The 18,462-nt window shown below is 39.3% G+C and overlaps 1 protein-coding gene across 6 annotated transcripts in view; it reads right to left on the minus strand.

Annotated features, from left to right (window-relative positions):
- Positions 1-18,462, minus strand: part of lrp1bb (low density lipoprotein receptor-related protein 1Bb) — a 993,888-nt gene that overhangs the window by 225,165 nt on the left and 750,261 nt on the right. For all 6 annotated transcript variants that reach the window (XM_061918476.1, XM_061918478.1, XM_061918475.1 and 3 more), the window contains 4 exons: positions 16,955-17,147; positions 13,392-13,517; positions 12,318-12,446; positions 12,033-12,152 (listed from right to left, as the gene is read on the minus strand). In XM_061918476.1, coding sequence (XP_061774460.1) covers positions 12,033-12,152; positions 12,318-12,446; positions 13,392-13,517; positions 16,955-17,147 — 568 coding nt within the window. The remainder of the gene's footprint in view (positions 1-12,032; positions 12,153-12,317; positions 12,447-13,391; positions 13,518-16,954; positions 17,148-18,462) is intronic.

Consider the following 18,462-nt stretch of genomic DNA (forward strand, 5'->3'; position numbering starts at 1 on the left):
TGATGTAATATTAATAACTTATTTTTTTCCAATATTTTTGTGATCAACCGGCTCTGTCGAATGTGTACAAATAAATAGCTCAGTTGCTCGGACAGCAATGTTTTATACGAGTTTAGATTTTAGTAAGACGTTGTTTTTGTGTTGCATTCATGTTAGTGTTCAGGCTAGCTAGCTATTAGTGCACGAGCTGCTTCTCAAATGAGCATTATCACAGTGAGCTGCAGAGGTGGGTAGAGTAACCAGATATTGTACTCAAGTAAGAGTAGTTATTTTAGAGATGTATTACTCAAGTAAAAGTAAGGAGTAGTCACCCAAATATTTACTTGAGTAAAAGTAAAAAGTATGTTGTGAAAAAACTACTCGAGTAGTGTGTAACTGATGAGTAACCTGTTCGTTTAATCATGACGGCAACAAGTAATGCACAAAAACATAAAAATAGCAATGAACACATTCAGAGCAAGGAATATCTCTTAAGCAACTAAAAGAATAATATACATTAAATAATATATAGTTGGTTTTACGTTGCATTGAAAAAAAAATTGAAAATTAATTTTACCTTTGCAATCTCATGATACTATTGGCTAAGTTTTATATTCATAAATGTAATTTTCTCAATACCCGACCTGTTTTTTGGGCTTTAAAAAATATTTAGAACTCTACATTAAAACACTCTACGATGATGCTATGTTCCAAATTTATGTTATTTACTGAGATCGAGTGAGCCAATAGCTTTGCACTTTGTTCATTTTATATATGTATATTTTTTTTGCACTCTATTTTAGTTACTTTTTAATTTACAACCCTCTGGCGCTGTTTTGTACGTTTTTTATACTGTTTTGTACTGTTTTTGTACTCACTTTGATTATTATTTTCAACTTTCTGTAAATGTTGAAATTTATGAGTAAAGGTTTATATAACAAAGTTAATCAATGTGCAGTTAATCATGTGACCGCCTGGCTCTGTTTGATTGGTGAAACGGAGTCAAACGTCACCAGTGACTGCATTTGATTGGTGAAACAGAGTCAAACGTCACCAGTGACTGCATTTGATTGGTGAAATGGAGTCAAACGTCACCAGTGACTGCATTTGATTGGTGAAACGGAGTCAAACGTCACCAGTGACTGCATTTGATTGGTGAAACGCAGGCATGTGATAGATCCTACTTTGAACGTCTGTCTGACGAACCAAAACAAACAAAGCGTGCATTAACAGATCGATAAAAATCAGTAGCGAGTAGCGAGCTGAATGTAGATAAATGGAGTGGAGTAAAAGTAGTGTTTCTTCTCTATAAATATACTCAAGTAAAAGTATGTTGCATTAGAACTACTCTTAGAAGTACAATTTATCCCAAAAGTTACTCAAGTAGATTTAACGGAGTAAATGTAGCGCGTTACTACCCACCTCTGGTGAGCTGTGCTTTTACAATATTTCCAATTTGAAACTGTAATTCTACCAGTTGGGAAAATTACCGCAATTAATCTTTGTACTTGTAATTATAATCGTTTTAAAATACAGCAAATGAAGGGGAAGCGCACAAGCACCCTTATGTAATCAAAACTTTGGATGTCTTCGTTTCATCTTTTTGTTTTTGATCTCCTCGATAGATGGGTAAGACTGTCATGCTGGAATTATGTCCCACTATTTACACAGCTGATGCAACCACCTCTCTGTCACACCTTTAGAGGAACCCAAGCTCTGGCAGGCTTTACCTAACTCTCTGATTAATCAGATTGCTAATTTGATAGGAAAAAGTTCACTATGATGGTGAGTTTGTCAATATTTACTTGTGACCCAGTGGGTCCATCGAGGGACTGCAGGAGGTTTGTGAATATTTTGGCTGACTAGAATTGTATTATATTTTCTATATACCGTATTTTCCGGACTCGACAGTGCGCCTTATAACCCGGTGCGCCTAATGTAAAGAATATGTGTGGTTGAGCTTACCAACCTCGAAGCAATTTTTATTTTGTACATGGTGTAATGATAAGTGTGACCAGTAGATGGCAGTCAAACATAAGAGATAAGTGCAGGCTGCCCCGTTTGATGTGCTTCAATATACGAGTATTATTATGGTGAGTGTGTGTATGAGGTTAGACATATTATTTGGCGTTTTGTTTTGCAATATTATGCAAAAGTAACTTTTGTATTTTGGGCTCTGCATAAATCCTGAAAAGTTACGTGCATCCGCCTTTGAAGTCTATGCGGACACCGTAGTCAATAACCTTCTTATTTTACTCTATCTTTTTGTTATGTGACATTCGTCCTCCGCTGTTGGTATTTCTAATATAAAGTAGCGTAATGTTCTAACTCAGGGGTAGGGAACCTGTGGCTCGCGAGCCAGATGTGGCTCTTTTGATAACTGCATCTGGCTCTCGGATAAATCTGAGCTGAGACTGTTAAAAATAATGTTCAAAATATAAAACATGCTAATGCATTTGAATCCATCCATCCTTTTTCTACCGCACTTGTTCAAGAAGTTGCAATAAGGGTAAGAAGTGATTTATTTATTATCGGTTAGTTTAGGGTTTGCCCTCCTGGGGGTTCTTCAGACCAGCAAGCACTGACATGAGAGCCTGTTTCAGTGCTACAATATTTTTTTATTTTTCAATTAGTCTCTCAGTTGCTTTCCAGCAATTGTCTTTTTTCCTCTTTCGTTCTCGCTCGCACTCTGGCTCCAGCCCCAAGCCTGTCTCTCCTCCTGGCTGCTGCTCATAAATTAGATAAAAAGGCCCAGGTGGGCCTTCTATGCACCTGTTGCTGATTTCGAGGCTGGTCCTGACAACAAACCGCTTCGCTGCAGTCCCGCAGGCCATACCCCCTCCCCTTCACCTATTATAATCTAGAAATGTTGGTCTTACTTAAAAATGCATGCGTTCAGCTGTGTTCAGTGTTGAAAAAAATATTATACGGCTCTCACGGAAATACATTTAAAAATATTTGGATTCTTGGCTCTCTCAGCCAAAAAGGTTCCCGACCCCTGTTCTAACTTATATCTGTCAGTAAACTTGCCATGAAAGCGCTAAAACATACCGGTATTGTGAGTGTACATTATTCACCCAAGGAACACGCTACAACGGTACAACAAAGATGACGGGAAGAAGACGTTGCCGAAGGTGGGCCACGTAAATAAGACCACCCACAAAACGACGCATTTGGAAGCGAATATCAGAAAGCGGCTTGAAGATGATCCATCAAACATAATCTATGCAACATTTTGACCTAAGAACCACCATTACTTGTTATGTAGACCACATTTAGAAAAGAAAATAATAATAGTCCTTTAATGCGCCCTATAATCCGTTGCACATTATATATGAAAAAAGACCATTCATCGGCAGTGCGCCTTATAATCCGGTGCGCCCTCTGGTCCGGAAAATACAGTATAAATACGGTATGTATAAAATTGTATATCCTTCACAATTTGTGAATGCATGCAAACATTGATCCAACGCACTATAAAGACCAGATAAAAGAGCCCTTAACAAAATATTTGCTCGAGAACTACAGTAGCTTCCAACCAATAGCGGCCCAACTCTGTCCAAATAAAACAGTGTTGTCGTAGTTTTTTTCATGTTCTATAATGAAAGTTTGCATGGACGCTCGTACAGTTTGTGTTGTACGTAGGAAAACGTGCACACAACAACAACAGTTATGTAGACACAGCAAGGAAAGAAACAACACTGGCGGTTGGATTACTCGGATTACTTCGCCTGCAATCCCCCACAGCGGGCTCGACTGATGTCTCTCTAGCTGCAAATAGTGCGAAAGAAAGCATAAAAAAGGCAAACGCGACTTAGGCTAGCCCTTGCGGTTAGAGTGTCGGCCCAGAGATCGGTAGGTCGTGAGTTCAAACCCGGGCCGAGTCATACCAAAGACTATAAAAATGGGACCCATTACCTCCCTGCTTGGCACTCAGCATCAAGGGTTGGAATTGGGGGTTAAATCACTAAAAATGATTCCCGGGCGCGCCCACCGCTGCTGCTCACTGCTCCCCTCACCTCCCAGGGGCTGATCAAGGGTGATTGGTCAAATGCAGAGAATAATTTCGCCACACCCAGTGTGTGTGTGACAATCATGGGTACTTTAACTTAACTTAACTTTTAACAAAAATCGGCCGGCTGTCCCAAACATTCTCCTGATTAATGTACGATCCCTGAACAATAAGATGGATTACGTATAAGTGATTGTACAAGTATTTTTGTATTTACGCAATCATGGCTAAGTGACAACATCTGTACAACATGATCAACTTCTGTTTCTCACTGGCACTCATCGAGGGCGGACGCTCCCCTTCCCTCTCCCTTATCTCTCCTGCTTGCTTCTTTGTCTTGTCTTGTCTTATCTTTCGTGTTGCCTCTTTCTGCACTGCTCTCCGAATCTAAACATTGGAACTATTTAACTGGCCTCAACGAAATTGACAAGACCTTGGGTTTGGGGGAACCTGCTTGTCTCGACGGAGCCGTTGTTGCCAGACACACCACGGACTAATGGGAGAAGGAGTGCCGCGTGCCTGGCGACCCTTCCAGTAGAGGACGTGACGATATCCACCTATTCGGAATTATGACAGCAGTACATCTGCTGATTGGAGTAAGCGTTGCTCTGGTTTGACGACAAATTGGAAGTTGCTGGCAGTCTTCAAAGTACCCCAAAGCTGCCAAAAAAATGATTGGAGGATGCGGGAAGAACTATGGACACTTTGTGTTTTGGATAACATTGGACTGTCTGTCCTGCAGGATGTATTTGAGGACCAGTCATAGACAATTTACAGTAAAAAAAAACATTTTATTTTCACTCGCATACATCCATCCATCCATTTTCTACCGCTTATTCCCTTTTGGGGTCGCGGGGGGCGCTGGCGCCTATCTCAGCTACAATCGGGCGGAAGGCTGGGTACACCCTGGACAAGTCGCCCCCTCATACACAACATTCTTAATTGCATTGTTTCCCTGGCTTCGAAACTCTCCTTAAGGACAGTGCGGCGAAGACACAACAAACTCCCTTCTTGTCTCTCACGTTGTTCACTTTAGACTCACTGGTGAAGTGAAGTGAAGTGCATTATATTTATATAACACTTTTTCTCTAGTGACTCAAAGCACTTTACAGAGTGAAACCCAATATCAATCAATCAATCAATGTTTATTTATATAGCCCCAAATCACAAATGTCTCAAAGGACTGCACAAATCATTACGACTACAACATCCTCGGAAGAACCCACAAAAGGGCAAGGAAAACTCACACCCAGTGGGCAGAGAGAATTCACATCCAGTGGGACGCCAGTGACAATGCTGACTATGAGAAACCTTGGAGAGGACCTCAGATGTGGGCAACCCCCCCTCTCTAGGGGACCGAAAGCAATGGATGTCGAGCGGGTCTAACATGATACTGTGAAAGTTCAATCCATAGTGGCTCCAACACAGCCGCGAGAGTTCAGTTCAAGCGGATCCAAGACAGCAGCGAGAGTCCCGTCCACAGGAAACCATCTCAAGCGGAGGCGGATCAGCAGCGTAGAGATGTCCCCAACCGATACAGGCGAGCGGTCCATCCTGGGTCCCGACGAGCGGTCCATCCTGGGTCTCGATTCTGGACAGCCAGTACTTCATCCATGGTCATCGGACCATATCTAATTTTTACATTTAAACCAGTGTGGCTGGCACTGGGAGCAGGTGGGTAAAGTGTCTTGCCCAAGGACACAACGGCAGTGACTAGGATGGCGGAAGTGGGTATCGAACCTGCAACCCTTAAGTTGCTGGCACGGCCGCTTTACCAACTGAGCTATACCACTGGTGGCTGCAACAACACCAAGACCGCAGAAAAGAAACAAGCGGCAGGCTTACACACACACATACACCCACAAAAAATATACACCACACACACATGCCTCAACCCCAATCCAACGACCTTGATGCAAATCCTTTAGGGGTGAAGGACAGCTGGGCAGCGCCTGAAGAGCTGAAGCCTGCCAATGTAGTCCCCACTACCTCCCTTCTGTTGCAAGTCTTGAGTTGTATGTTGTAATATGTATATGGGCTTTGCTATGGAGTTTTTTTCCCACTCCAGACTGGGTCCCCTAGGTCTTCCCCCAGCGTTTCTCTTTTTCCCTTCTTTTGCGGGGTGCCTTGTGGCGACCTATCAGTTCCTGTTCTGTAACTTCATAGACTATGTGTTTGTCTAAACTTGAACGGATTTGTTGCACTTCTAAAATGACAATAAAGACCTACCTAACGTGAAAGGGAAAAGACCAGAGGCAGCAGAGTCTTTGTTTATATTAGTGACGCTTGGATGTCGTAGTAGAACGAAAACACTGTTCAACTGGTGCGTATGATCGTCAAATGCCGACTTTCAATATGCCAAAGGAATTTACAGCCATTATTTTGGTCGCTGTTTATATACCTCCAACATTACAAAAAGAAACGATGCACTTTGTGGTCTATCAGACTATCAGTGAGGCGCAGACAGCGCACTCAGAATGATTCATCATCCTGGCTGGAGATTTCTATCAGGCTGGCCTTGGCAGAGTTGTTTTCAAGGAATTTTTGGACGGAGAATGAAAAGAAAACTTTCGAATGTTTCGGAGTACATTCAATAAGCTCAGTGGATCGATGGAAGGAGTTTTAAATCTGAAGGAAAATACTTTTCGTGCCCCGATACTCCTTAAGATCAGGGTTGCTATTGTTGTGTTGTTATTGTTAATCAGTTTGTAATATACCTGCTTCCATGATCTCACTCGTATTGGTCCTGGAGTCAGAATGAAGCCGGAATTTTCCATTTCCTTAGCTACCTTTTTAAATAAAGCTCCGTTTCTTTTTTTTTGCTCCCATCAATGCACTTTAAAATGTTCTGTTCTTTTATTTTTTAAAGCAATAATACATCTGCTTTTCAGTCCAATTGTTACACATACTGTATATTTTGATTGATTCCTACTGTATACTGGAGAGTGGCTGTGCCAGTAACCTGAGGGTTCCTGGTTCAATCCCCACCTTCTACCATCCTGGTCACGTCCGTTGTGTCCTTGAGCAAGACACTTCACCCTTGCTCCTGATGGGTCATGGTTAGCACGTTGCATGGTAGTGTGTGATTGTGTGTGTGAATGGGTGAATGTGGAAATAGTGTCAAAGCGCTTTGAGTTACTTAAAAAGGTAGAAAAGCGCAATACATGTATAACCCATTTACCATTTACTTCGGTGTTATATTTGTCGCTTTGAGACTGGCCCATGCACGATATCAAGGATCCCCTCAGGCAGCGCACACCCAGTCAAGATAACTGGTTTTCAATGCATAATCTAGGTGTGTCGATACGAGATTTCAGAAGCCAAACACCATCAGATTAAGGTGTTTCCATGACTTGTAGAATACTTATTTTACGTGAAATTATCGGAGAAATCAGGCTAATTTAGTGCATGGACCATGCACTAGTATATCATAATTTGGTTTTCTTCTATTTTCACACCTACATGGGAATCTCCCAGATTTTCCGGGAGACTCCCGAAATTCAGCGCCTCTCCCGAAAACCTACCGGCATAAATTTTCTCCCGAAAATCTTCCGAAATTCAGTCGGAGCTGGAGGCCACGCCCCCTCCAGCTCCTTGCGGGGACAGCCTGTTTTCACGTCCGCTTTTCCACTATTTAAAAAGCTTGCCTGCCCAATCACGTTACAACATCTACGGATTTGAATAAAAAACTGCACACACAAGGAGACGAAGCAGAAGAATGAGGAAGTTACAGCCATGGCGACGCCGTCTGTAATAGAGTGATTCTATATTGTCTGTTGCCATCTCCTGGTGAATGTTGGCTAAAGCGTTATGGGGTTGCTTTTTCATTGGCTAATGGTTTACGTTGTGTTGCACACCTGACGGCAAGTGAGGGAGTCTGTCCTGAAGGCCACAGTAAAGAGACATAACTTCATCACCTCGCCTGGTTATTGACTCCAACCCAATATATTACACCATCGACGAGCAAAATGAAGAAATAAATGGCAGAAAAAAGGTTTCACGAATAGTGAAAAGTAAGTGTTGTTGTTTTTAGTAACCAGCAAGCACAGTACAGTTTGTAGAACAACTGTGTTTTTATTACTGTGTATTTATTTTATTTATATATATATAATAAAATAAATACATATAGCTAGAATTCACTGAAAGTCAAGTATTTCATACATACATATGTATATATGAAATATATATGAAATACTCGAGTTGGTGAATTGTAGATGTAAATATACTCCATTTGTCAAAGGGGAGCCAACAAGAATGTGGGCTCCCATGGATGTGATACAAAAAAGCTAGCGTGTTCTTTGTATTACCTGACCGTCGAGGTAAAACTACGGAAAACGGCGAATGCATTTGGACTGGCAAAGCAGACAGTATCAGTTATGTATGTCGTGGACTCAACATCTAGTTCCAGAGTATATAAAGTCACCAAAAAGGAATGGACAATGAAGGTGAAGGCAAAAGAGTGAGGAGTGTCCTGACCAGATATCTAGATCCCTACTTGGTCAAAATGTTCTTTATCACATTGTTTACGTGTCTAATAAAGAGTTGTTTTATTTATGATGTCTCAAGTGTGATTCACTACAATAGGGCCCCACATCACACTGGATTCAAGTTAATTGAAATACCACAACACTAGACATTGTTCAGATAAGTTAAATTTAAGAACTTACACACAAAGCAACACTGGAGGGACTATGACGTGCATATTTTCCACACATGCATACTAGGTATTGTTGCCCTGGCGTACGAAAGGGGCGGGGGTCATAAACAACCATTGTGTGTGTGGACACGGATAAGGTTTTGTGGGATTTACCCTGGATAATCTTAGTGTATACGGGGCCACTCTGCCCCCACTAAATATCTTATATATATTTTTGCTAACCCTTTGTTTATTTAGAGAAACCCAACTCCATGCACATTTATAATTGTTGCTGCTGCTATTTGAGATGCACATCTTGCACATCTTTACATATTGGCGGTTGCTTTTTTCTTGTTTATTCAAAACGCACATACAGTAAGAAGGGAATTCATATGGCCCCATTTGTCGCAGTTTACCTGACATGTGATACATGACGAATTTGGGGGGTGTATTTTTGCAGTTACAAGGCAGTAGTGTTGAATATCTTCACATTTATTTTGAGGCAATTCCAAATTTGATCACAGCGTCAGGTGTTATGTAGAGTGGCACTTTTCATCATTTTCAGTAGACTGCATTGCAAAATGATCTTCCTCTCCCGCGAGATCCAACCAGGAGTGGGGTCATATGAATCCTACTAATCTTCTGTATTCTTTTGAAACGCACATATTTGTACATTAACCTGTAATTTTGGTATATTTGTATTTTTATCTCTATCATTTGTATTTTGTAAAAAAAACAAACAAACATTTTTTACAGTTATTTTACATTGCAGTTCAAAGAGAACCATTTTTTGTAATTCCCTGCATGTCCAACAGATGTTGAAAAATTGACGATAAAGATTTGAAGTGTGAAGTGAATAATATTTATATAGCGCTTTTTCTCTAGTGACGAATACAACAATGAGTAGAGAGGAGTGTTATTTATGTGTGTGTACATGAGTAAATAAATTAACACCGATATTAAAGTATTTTATATATATATATATATATATATATATATATATATATATATATATATATATATATATATATATATATATATATATATATATATATATATTTTTTTATATATATTAGAGATGCACGGAGTCCGCGGATGAGACCGCGGGTCGGGCGGTTGACATGACGAAAAAATAGATTTTAATTAGATTCGGGTGGGTGGCGGTTGAACCATCCGGAAATATTTGATATGCATGGTTCTGGGATCGGCATCCTTTGTCATTCAAAGAGCCATTTAAGAACTGTGTCATAAAAGCGAATAAGAAAATAGGAGACGCTATTATTCTCTTGAATGACTGCTGGCAGTCACCCAGATAATAAGTATTAGGATGTGCCATGAAGCCATTGGCTTTGTCGCCTTCTACAACATGTACGATCTGCTTGTCAGTCCAGCATCATGTTGTGTGTGGCTTCCTCGGCAACACGCACACCACTGCAAGGCATACTGGGTGACACAGAGTACACTAATGGTTGTGATATAAACAATTTTAACACTCTTAGTAATACGTGCCACAGTAACACAACATAAACGCAACACAACAAATACCCAGAATCCTTTGTATTCATGACACAACCTGACTATTTTATACACCCCGCTATATATATATATATATATATATATATATATATTTGAATTTCAGTGAATTTTAGCTATAAATATTCTCCTCTCGCCTCAACCCCCACCCAATGTCCCGAATTCGGAGGTCTCAAGGTTGGTGAGTATGCTTGTTGCCAAAGTACATGTGAACCATCTCGGACCTTTAAGAACCTCAGGGAGTGGGTTCCTGCTGGTGCCCAGAGTCAGGACCACACGTGGTGAGAGTTAATTTCAGTTTTACTGTATGTTCCTAAAAATCTGGAATAGTCTTGTGAGATGTGAGACAGGTCTCAGCATTGGCAATGTTTAAATCCAAGCTAAAAAACAATTGTATTTAATTGTGCATATGACAACTGAAATTATTTTATCTACATTTGTCTACATTATTTCATTTTAATTGTAATTTAATTAAATTATATTGTATGATTTTAACTTGAACTATAAGTATTCCTTCTTTATTTTTGTCTTCTTGTAATTTCTGTAAAGCACTTTGAATTGCTCTGTGCACGAATTGTGCTCTATAAATAAACTACAGTAGCCTTGCCAACGTTCAACGCAGTTGGCAGGATGTAGCTCAAAGTGCTTTTATTGTGAAGCTTGTGTGCTTAACATTGGAGCGCTTGAAGAATGCGATGTGCAACCTGATGAGGAGTGAGATAACGTTTGATGAAAATGTCGGTGTCATAAGAGTAGATTACATAAGGAATTATTCTCTCTCCATCATTGTTTATTTCATACTTTTATTTGAGTATTTGACATGTCTTTTATGCACTCTGTGAGTACAGTTTGAGTGACTTAGGAGTTAAATTATATTAAAGACAAGATCTGACTTACACTAATAAGTTAAGTTACAGTAAAGTACCAATGATTGTCACACACACACTAGGTGTGGCGAAATTATTTTCTGCAAATGACCCATCACCCTTGATCACCCCTTGTGAGGTGAGGGGAGCAGTGAGCGGAAGCGGTGGCCACGCCCGGGAAAATTTTTGGGTGATTTAACTCCCAATTCCAACCCCTTGATGGCGAGTGTCAAGCAAGGAGGTAATACATTCGGTTTACATCACTGTTCATGAATGGAATTCAATCATAACCCGGGGATCACCTGTACTTACCTGCCTCCCCAACTAACAAGAGACAGGTGATTATTCCAAATTAGCAAGGTCCTTGGCCTGGAAAATATTAAAAGACCCCTATACCAGTACAGTAGGGAATAGATTCATATGGCCCCATTCTTGGGTGTATTTCCTGAGAGAGAAAGAGAGGGGGAGGTAATCATTTTGCAATGTAGTCTGCTGAAACGTATGGAAAGCGCCCACCCAAATAGCAACTGACGCTGTGGTTAGAATCAGAATTGCCACTAAACACATTTTAAGATATTCAACACTCGACTGCCATCTGGCGGCTAAAGTGGATAGTGCAACGCCCCGATTTGTCACGTTGCATGTGCCAGGTAAACCACGACAAATGGGACCAAATGAATCCCCTTCCTATTGTATACTAGCAGTTTGTTTTTTCTCTCTATTGGAATAGTGCTAAAATAAACAAAATAGTGCCATCCTGACTATTTCAGCACATATGGGTCTGAACATTAAGTAGTAAAGATGAAGTTGTCCTAGCAGGACTTTTAAGGAGGATTATGGGCTATGTCTTTTGTGCATCGTCTGTAATCTTGGGAGTCGTTGCAAAGAGAAAGGCTCAGCGCAGCATGTGGGCTTATGGCTTGTATTAATATAAACATTAATGTGTCTGGATCACGCCCTCTGAGGTAGGGCAGTAAAAAGATGATATCAAAGGGCCTTGACTCACTGCCACAGAAAGCTTCGTCAGAGTTATCCCCGCAGTCATCAATCCCGTCACAGAAATGACTGTGAGCCACACATCGTTGGTTGTAGCAGGGCCTGAAACCCTTGCGGCAGTTCCTGTTGTCTGGACACAATAAAAGGTTTTCCTTAAAAGTAAACAATCGGTTTTCCTTAAAAGTAAACAATCACATCAAGACAATCAAGGCATGGAAATCGTGGGCCAAAACCGCACTTTTCTCCTTTACGTCCCGATCTGGTAAGAGAAGAGAGTTGCTGTAGTATCTCTTACCGCAGTATTGCATCTTTTCATCTGATTTATCCTTGCAATGTGCGATTGCATCACAGGTAAGCTCGTAGCGAATGCACTCTCCATTTCCACACTCAAACTCGCTGTGGATGTTGCAGGATGATTTTTTCGCTGCAGGAAACGAAAAAGAGCGATGCTCAACAATGGAAGAAAATATGTCATTGTAGATCATATATATATATATATATATATATATATATATATATATATATATATATATATACATATATATATACATATATATATACATATATATATATATATATATATATATATATATATATATATATGTATATATATATATATATATATATATATATACACACATACATACATACATACATTTTTATATATATAAAACATACATACATACATATATATATATATATATATATATATACATACATATATATATATATATATACATACATACATATATATATATACATACATACATACATATATACATACATACATACAGTACAAATATGAATATATACATATATACAAATATATATATGTATATATATATATATATAAATATATATATATATATATATATATATATATATATATATATATATATATATATAAACATATGCATATATACATATATATATAAACATATGCATATATACATATATGTATATATATATGCATATATATACTGTGTATGTATGTATGTATATATATATATATATACATATAAATATATATATATATATATATATATATATATATATATATATATATATATATATATATATATATGTCTTGATTGGATTAACCAGAGAATAGTGCTCGATACCGTGGTATAGCGTAATATATAGGTGTGGGAAAAATCACAAGACTACTTCATCTCTACAGAACTGTTTCATGAGGGGTTCCCTCAATCATCTTCTGATGATTGAGGGAACCCCTCATGAAACAGTAGTAGTCTTGTGATTTTTCCCACACCTACATAAATAAATATATATATATATATATATATATATATATATATATATATATATATATATATCAGTTGTGGCCTCCGCATAATTAAATCTCACTTACACACACATCTGTTGTCATCTAAGAGGAGGCGTTCTCCACGGCAAGTGCAATTGACCCTCCCTTGGGCGGTCAGAATACAGAGATCACCACAGCCTCCGTTCATATGTCGACACGGTGACAGCTCACCTTCAAAAATAATCAAAGCAGTGTTGTAAGCATCAGAGAATCCACTAGACATTTTTCACACATCAGTCACTGAAAGTCACAAATCTTGTTGCTATCTTTTTCCATAAATAAATATCCATCCGTACATTCATAGTGGATTTCCCATACTAATACCAGAAATCAAACTTTTTATTTTATGCACATAATTACTCCAAAGTTTTTTTTTAACAAGTGCAGACCATTTCATGACATTTATATGTAAACTACAATTATCAATCAATGATCCATCGCAGGGGTACGGAACCTATGGCTCTAGAGCCAGATGCGGCTCTTTTGATGACTGCATCTGGCTCGCAGATTAATCTTAGATGACATTGCTTAACACAATAAATAATGAATAATTCCCCTGGTAATCAGTGTAAAAAATAACGTTCAAAATATAAAAAAATTCTAATGCATTTTTATACATCCATCCATTTTTTACCGCACCTGTTCAAGAAGTCAAGAATGGTAAGAAGTATTTTATTCATTATTAGTTAGCTTCAGAATAAAAATGTTATTTAAAGGATAACAGACGTGTTCTACCCTAATGTTGGATTTACATAAAAATGCACACATTTAGTTGCATTCAGTGTTAAAAAAAATATTGTATGGCTCACACAGAAATACATTTTAAAATACTTGGCTTCCATGGCTCTCTCAGCCAAAAAGGTTCCCGACCCCTGATTTGTAGTAAGACCATGACATATTGTCCCTGCCTGGACGCACCCCAGTGCGCATTCATCTGTGCGCTGACCATGCAAGATGCGCGCCATTTCAGCTGCAGCAGGCGACTGCATTCAATCGGCTCAATCAGCGATCTACACACCTGTCACTGATGAGCTTAAGCCCGTTCAAACCTGCGTTCGGTGCCAGAACGTAGTTTCCTGTTTCGTACAGTAAGCCAAACTCGTATCAATCTTCATGCTCTCTCTCTCTCTCTGTTTTGTCCCCCTCCGTGTTCATTTTGTTTCGTGTCCCTTGTCATCCCAGCAGCATTTCCCCCGTTACCGCGTTACGAGCTGTGTGTCTCATCTCCTTGTATTCCCTCTGGTTACCTAGCTGCCTCTTGGATCTCGACCCCCCCCCTGGACACGGACTTTGACGCCTCTCTCTTGCCCTCAACCTCATGCCTGCTCACAAACCTCCGAGCTTGTCTTGCCCACTTGGACTTCCGCACCTCGCTCAACACTACCGGTAACACAATACAGTTAATCTCTACACATAGTCACACACCACACACATTTTTGGATTAGTTCACACATTCCATTCTCTTGTTTATTAATATTGTCGTATAATAAATAGAGTTAACGGCATCCCAGCTGTCTTTGCCGTCTTCTTCTCCTGTACACTCTCGGACATATGTCTGAAATCTGTACTTCTGTCAATTATGCTCTTATAAATAACCGTGTTGACACCGCATACATATTTTATATTACACATTAGTATTTGTATTAAGGTAAGCAGGGTCAATGGCAAGAGTTTACAGACATGCATATAGACTGGGTGTTAATCATCAAGCGCTGTATATTTTATTCATGAAAAAAAGGTCTATATGACGATATACTCCGCTGGACAGGTAAACTAGCGGTGTGTTTGTTGATTTATTGCCAGGCTATAACAAAAAAAATGTCATAGGGCGTTAAAATAATAAATAAAATGAAAAACAATGACATTTTGCAGGTCTTAATGTGGGTATTTCTATACAGGAAGCCAGATATTTCTATGCTCTCTGTACTGTGCCTCTTTTATCCTACATTGATGATTAAATGTGGAAAATATTGATACTATTTTTATCAAGTAGAAGTATTAGTAAATCAATGTGGTTTTTTTTTTTTTTTTTGTAAAGCAAAAGTCAGTCTTATAGTATGAAATGGAGTCAAATGAAAAGTCTAAAATTTTATTTGTGACGATTCTAATACACATTTGGAATCTCACTGTCAGGGCGTGGACTATAAGGTGCTTGTTCTCCCGAGATGCAAGTGAACTTGGACCGGAGATGGCGTGAAGGTAATGACATCTTTATTTTAACACTAATAGAAGGAATAAACAAAAGGTGCGCACAAGGGCGGAGATACAAAACTTTGCTATACAAACAAAAAATAGAACAAAGGCAGAACTATGGACAAAAAAACAAAATATACTAACTGTGGAATTAATAAACAAAACTTACTTGCGATGATGTAAACAGGGCAGCAAGGACTATGAAACAAGCAACGTGAACTAAGCATGAAACCGTAAACACGACATGAAGCAGAGTGATGTCGCCAGAAAGACAACCTGGCAACTGGAAGCTTAAGTAATAGTGACAGGTGCGCGAGTGCAAAACGTGAGACAGGTGCGTGACATGAGGACAGGTGAAAACTAATGGGTAGTCATGGAAACAAAACAAACAAGGAAGTGCAAAAACAGGAAACGATGGACTCTTAAGCAAAACAGAACATAACTAAACAAAACGTGATCACAGACATGACACAAAACAAACACGGAAGTGCAAAAACAGGAAAACATGGAGTCTGAAGCAAAACAGAACATAACTAAACAAAACATGATCACAGACATGACACTCACACATTAATTTTCTCTCAACTGTCCTCGTCGAAAAACCGGAGTACAAGATTTATTACTAACAAAGCTTAGTATTCAGTACAAAATGTGTTAATGTCATTTTATTTGGATGTGTATTCTCTCTTAAACCGATAAATTAATAACATACTGTATTAACAAACCATATTGCATGTGCATTTGTACTCAGGGCCACCTTTAACCTGAGGGGGGCCCTCGAAAACACTTTCTGGGTTTTACTCAACACAAAAGTAACAATGCAAAACTATCATCCATTCAAAACAAATGTTCATGATTACATCTCCTTTGCATCCATACAAGTGCAACAGAGGCCAGTCATATTCAAGAATAGTGCTGGGGATCTAAGAGATTGTGCTTTTAGCTCAGTAGGCAGCACGCTTGCCTCTCACACTGGCGACCCGCGTTCATGCCTCGCTTGGTGCAATAAGAAAAAAAAAATTAATAGAATGGACTTTATTGTCAGTATATTTGCATATAACGAGATTAAAGACTCCAACTTAAGGTGCGGAAGTGGGAACAAATATGGGGTGAAATAAATAACACAATAGGTAATGAAGGAAAAAACTAACAATTGAAATAAACCTTCCAATAAAAAATGACGCAGAGCTAGAGAGAGACTACACAATCGCTACACGAAGCCGAGCTGTCTGTTGACCGCTATGAACACCAATCATTGCCTTCCGCCCTCAAAACCGGGGGCCCCTGATTGAGTGGGATTCTGCCCAGGTAAGTCCATGCATTAACACGGGCCTGCTTATACTATATGTACAAAACATTAAAACACACCCAAAAATCCAGTCAATAAACACAAAGATTGGCGTTGAAATACTCACAGTTGTTTGTATCATTGGCAACGGCAATAATTCCCATGGGCTGGTGGGGTATGTCTGCTCGGAGCACCTTCATGTCACCACCCGTGTATTTGTTAGCCCGCAGTACTGATCTGCGGGCCCAGTCCGACCAGAAGATGAAATCTGCATAGATGGCCAGTCCGTAGAAGTTCCCTTGGCCTGACTTCACAATGACCTGGAAGTATTAGAGCCAAGCACTTACATTAGGAGTTTTGTGAAATGTGCAATGTGTATCAATGGCATCTCAGGTCTCAGTGTAAGCATCATTTTTGTATGCAGGTGTGCAGTAGAAAGGGGATTCAAATGGGCCCCATTCATCGCGGTTTACCTGACACATGAAACGTGACAAAATGGAGGGTTGCACTATCCACTATAGCCACCAAATGACAGTAGAGTGTTGAATATTTTTTAAATGTGCTTTGTTGCAATTCCAACTTGGACCACCTGCTATGTAGAGTTGCTATGTAGAGTGTAGGCTTGTACGGTATACCGGTATTAGTATAGTACCACGGTACTAATGAATCATATTTGGTACTATACCGCCTCTGAAAAGGGCTCGCAGGACGAGGAAGAGCTAAACATGTTTCACTACACACCGTAGCTCACCGGCGTCAAAATGTAAACAAACGCCATTGGTGGATCTACACCTAACATCCACTGTAAAGATACCAAGTACAGTAACGTATCTAGTCAATACTATTATGATTACGTCTTTTTTTTAAAATTCATATTATGTTTATAGACTCAGTAAATATGTCCTTGGACACATGAGGACTTTCAATAGGACCATTTTATGATCTTGTAAAGATTTGGTATCGGATTGATACCCAAATTTGTGGTATCATCCAAAATTAATGTCAAATATCAAACAACAGAAAAATAAGTACTTATTCCAATTTAACAGAAGTGTAGACAGAACATGTTAAAAGAGAAAGTAAGCAGTGTCATGATCTGTGGTCTGGATCATGTTTTTTATTTTTCAGTCTAAGACTCCTTCGGTTCCTGTTTTTTGTGCATCCCTGTTTGTTTTGGTTACCATGGTTACTTATTATTTCCACCTGCTTCTAGTTAGTGTTCACCCCCTCACCTGCTGCCTGAACACTAATCAGAGGCATTATTTAAACCTGCCTTGCCCTCCAGTGAGTCAGTCCTGGAGTATTGTTACCTGTTTGCTGTTTGCTGTGGACTGCATTTTTTTGGAAGCTGAGCGCTATTCCCTGGATCCCGACTCCTGTCCCTGTTTGCTGTTTCCTGGTTTCTGGTTTGTGTTTTCCTTGCCTTATTCTTTGAACATTAAAACAATTTTTTTCATTTTCCAAGCCTGTCATCTCTGCATCTTGGGGTTCGTCACCAACACCACCTGAACACTAATTAGAAGCAGGTGGAAATTATAAGTAACCATGGTAACCAAAACAAACTAGGGTGCACAAAAAAACAGGAACCGAAGGAGTCTTTGATTGAAAAATAAAAAACAAAATCCAGACCAAAGA

Source organism: Nerophis ophidion, linkage group LG13 (genome assembly GCF_033978795.1).
Source record: "Nerophis ophidion isolate RoL-2023_Sa linkage group LG13, RoL_Noph_v1.0, whole genome shotgun sequence".
NCBI lineage: Eukaryota > Metazoa > Chordata > Actinopteri > Syngnathiformes > Syngnathidae > Nerophis > Nerophis ophidion.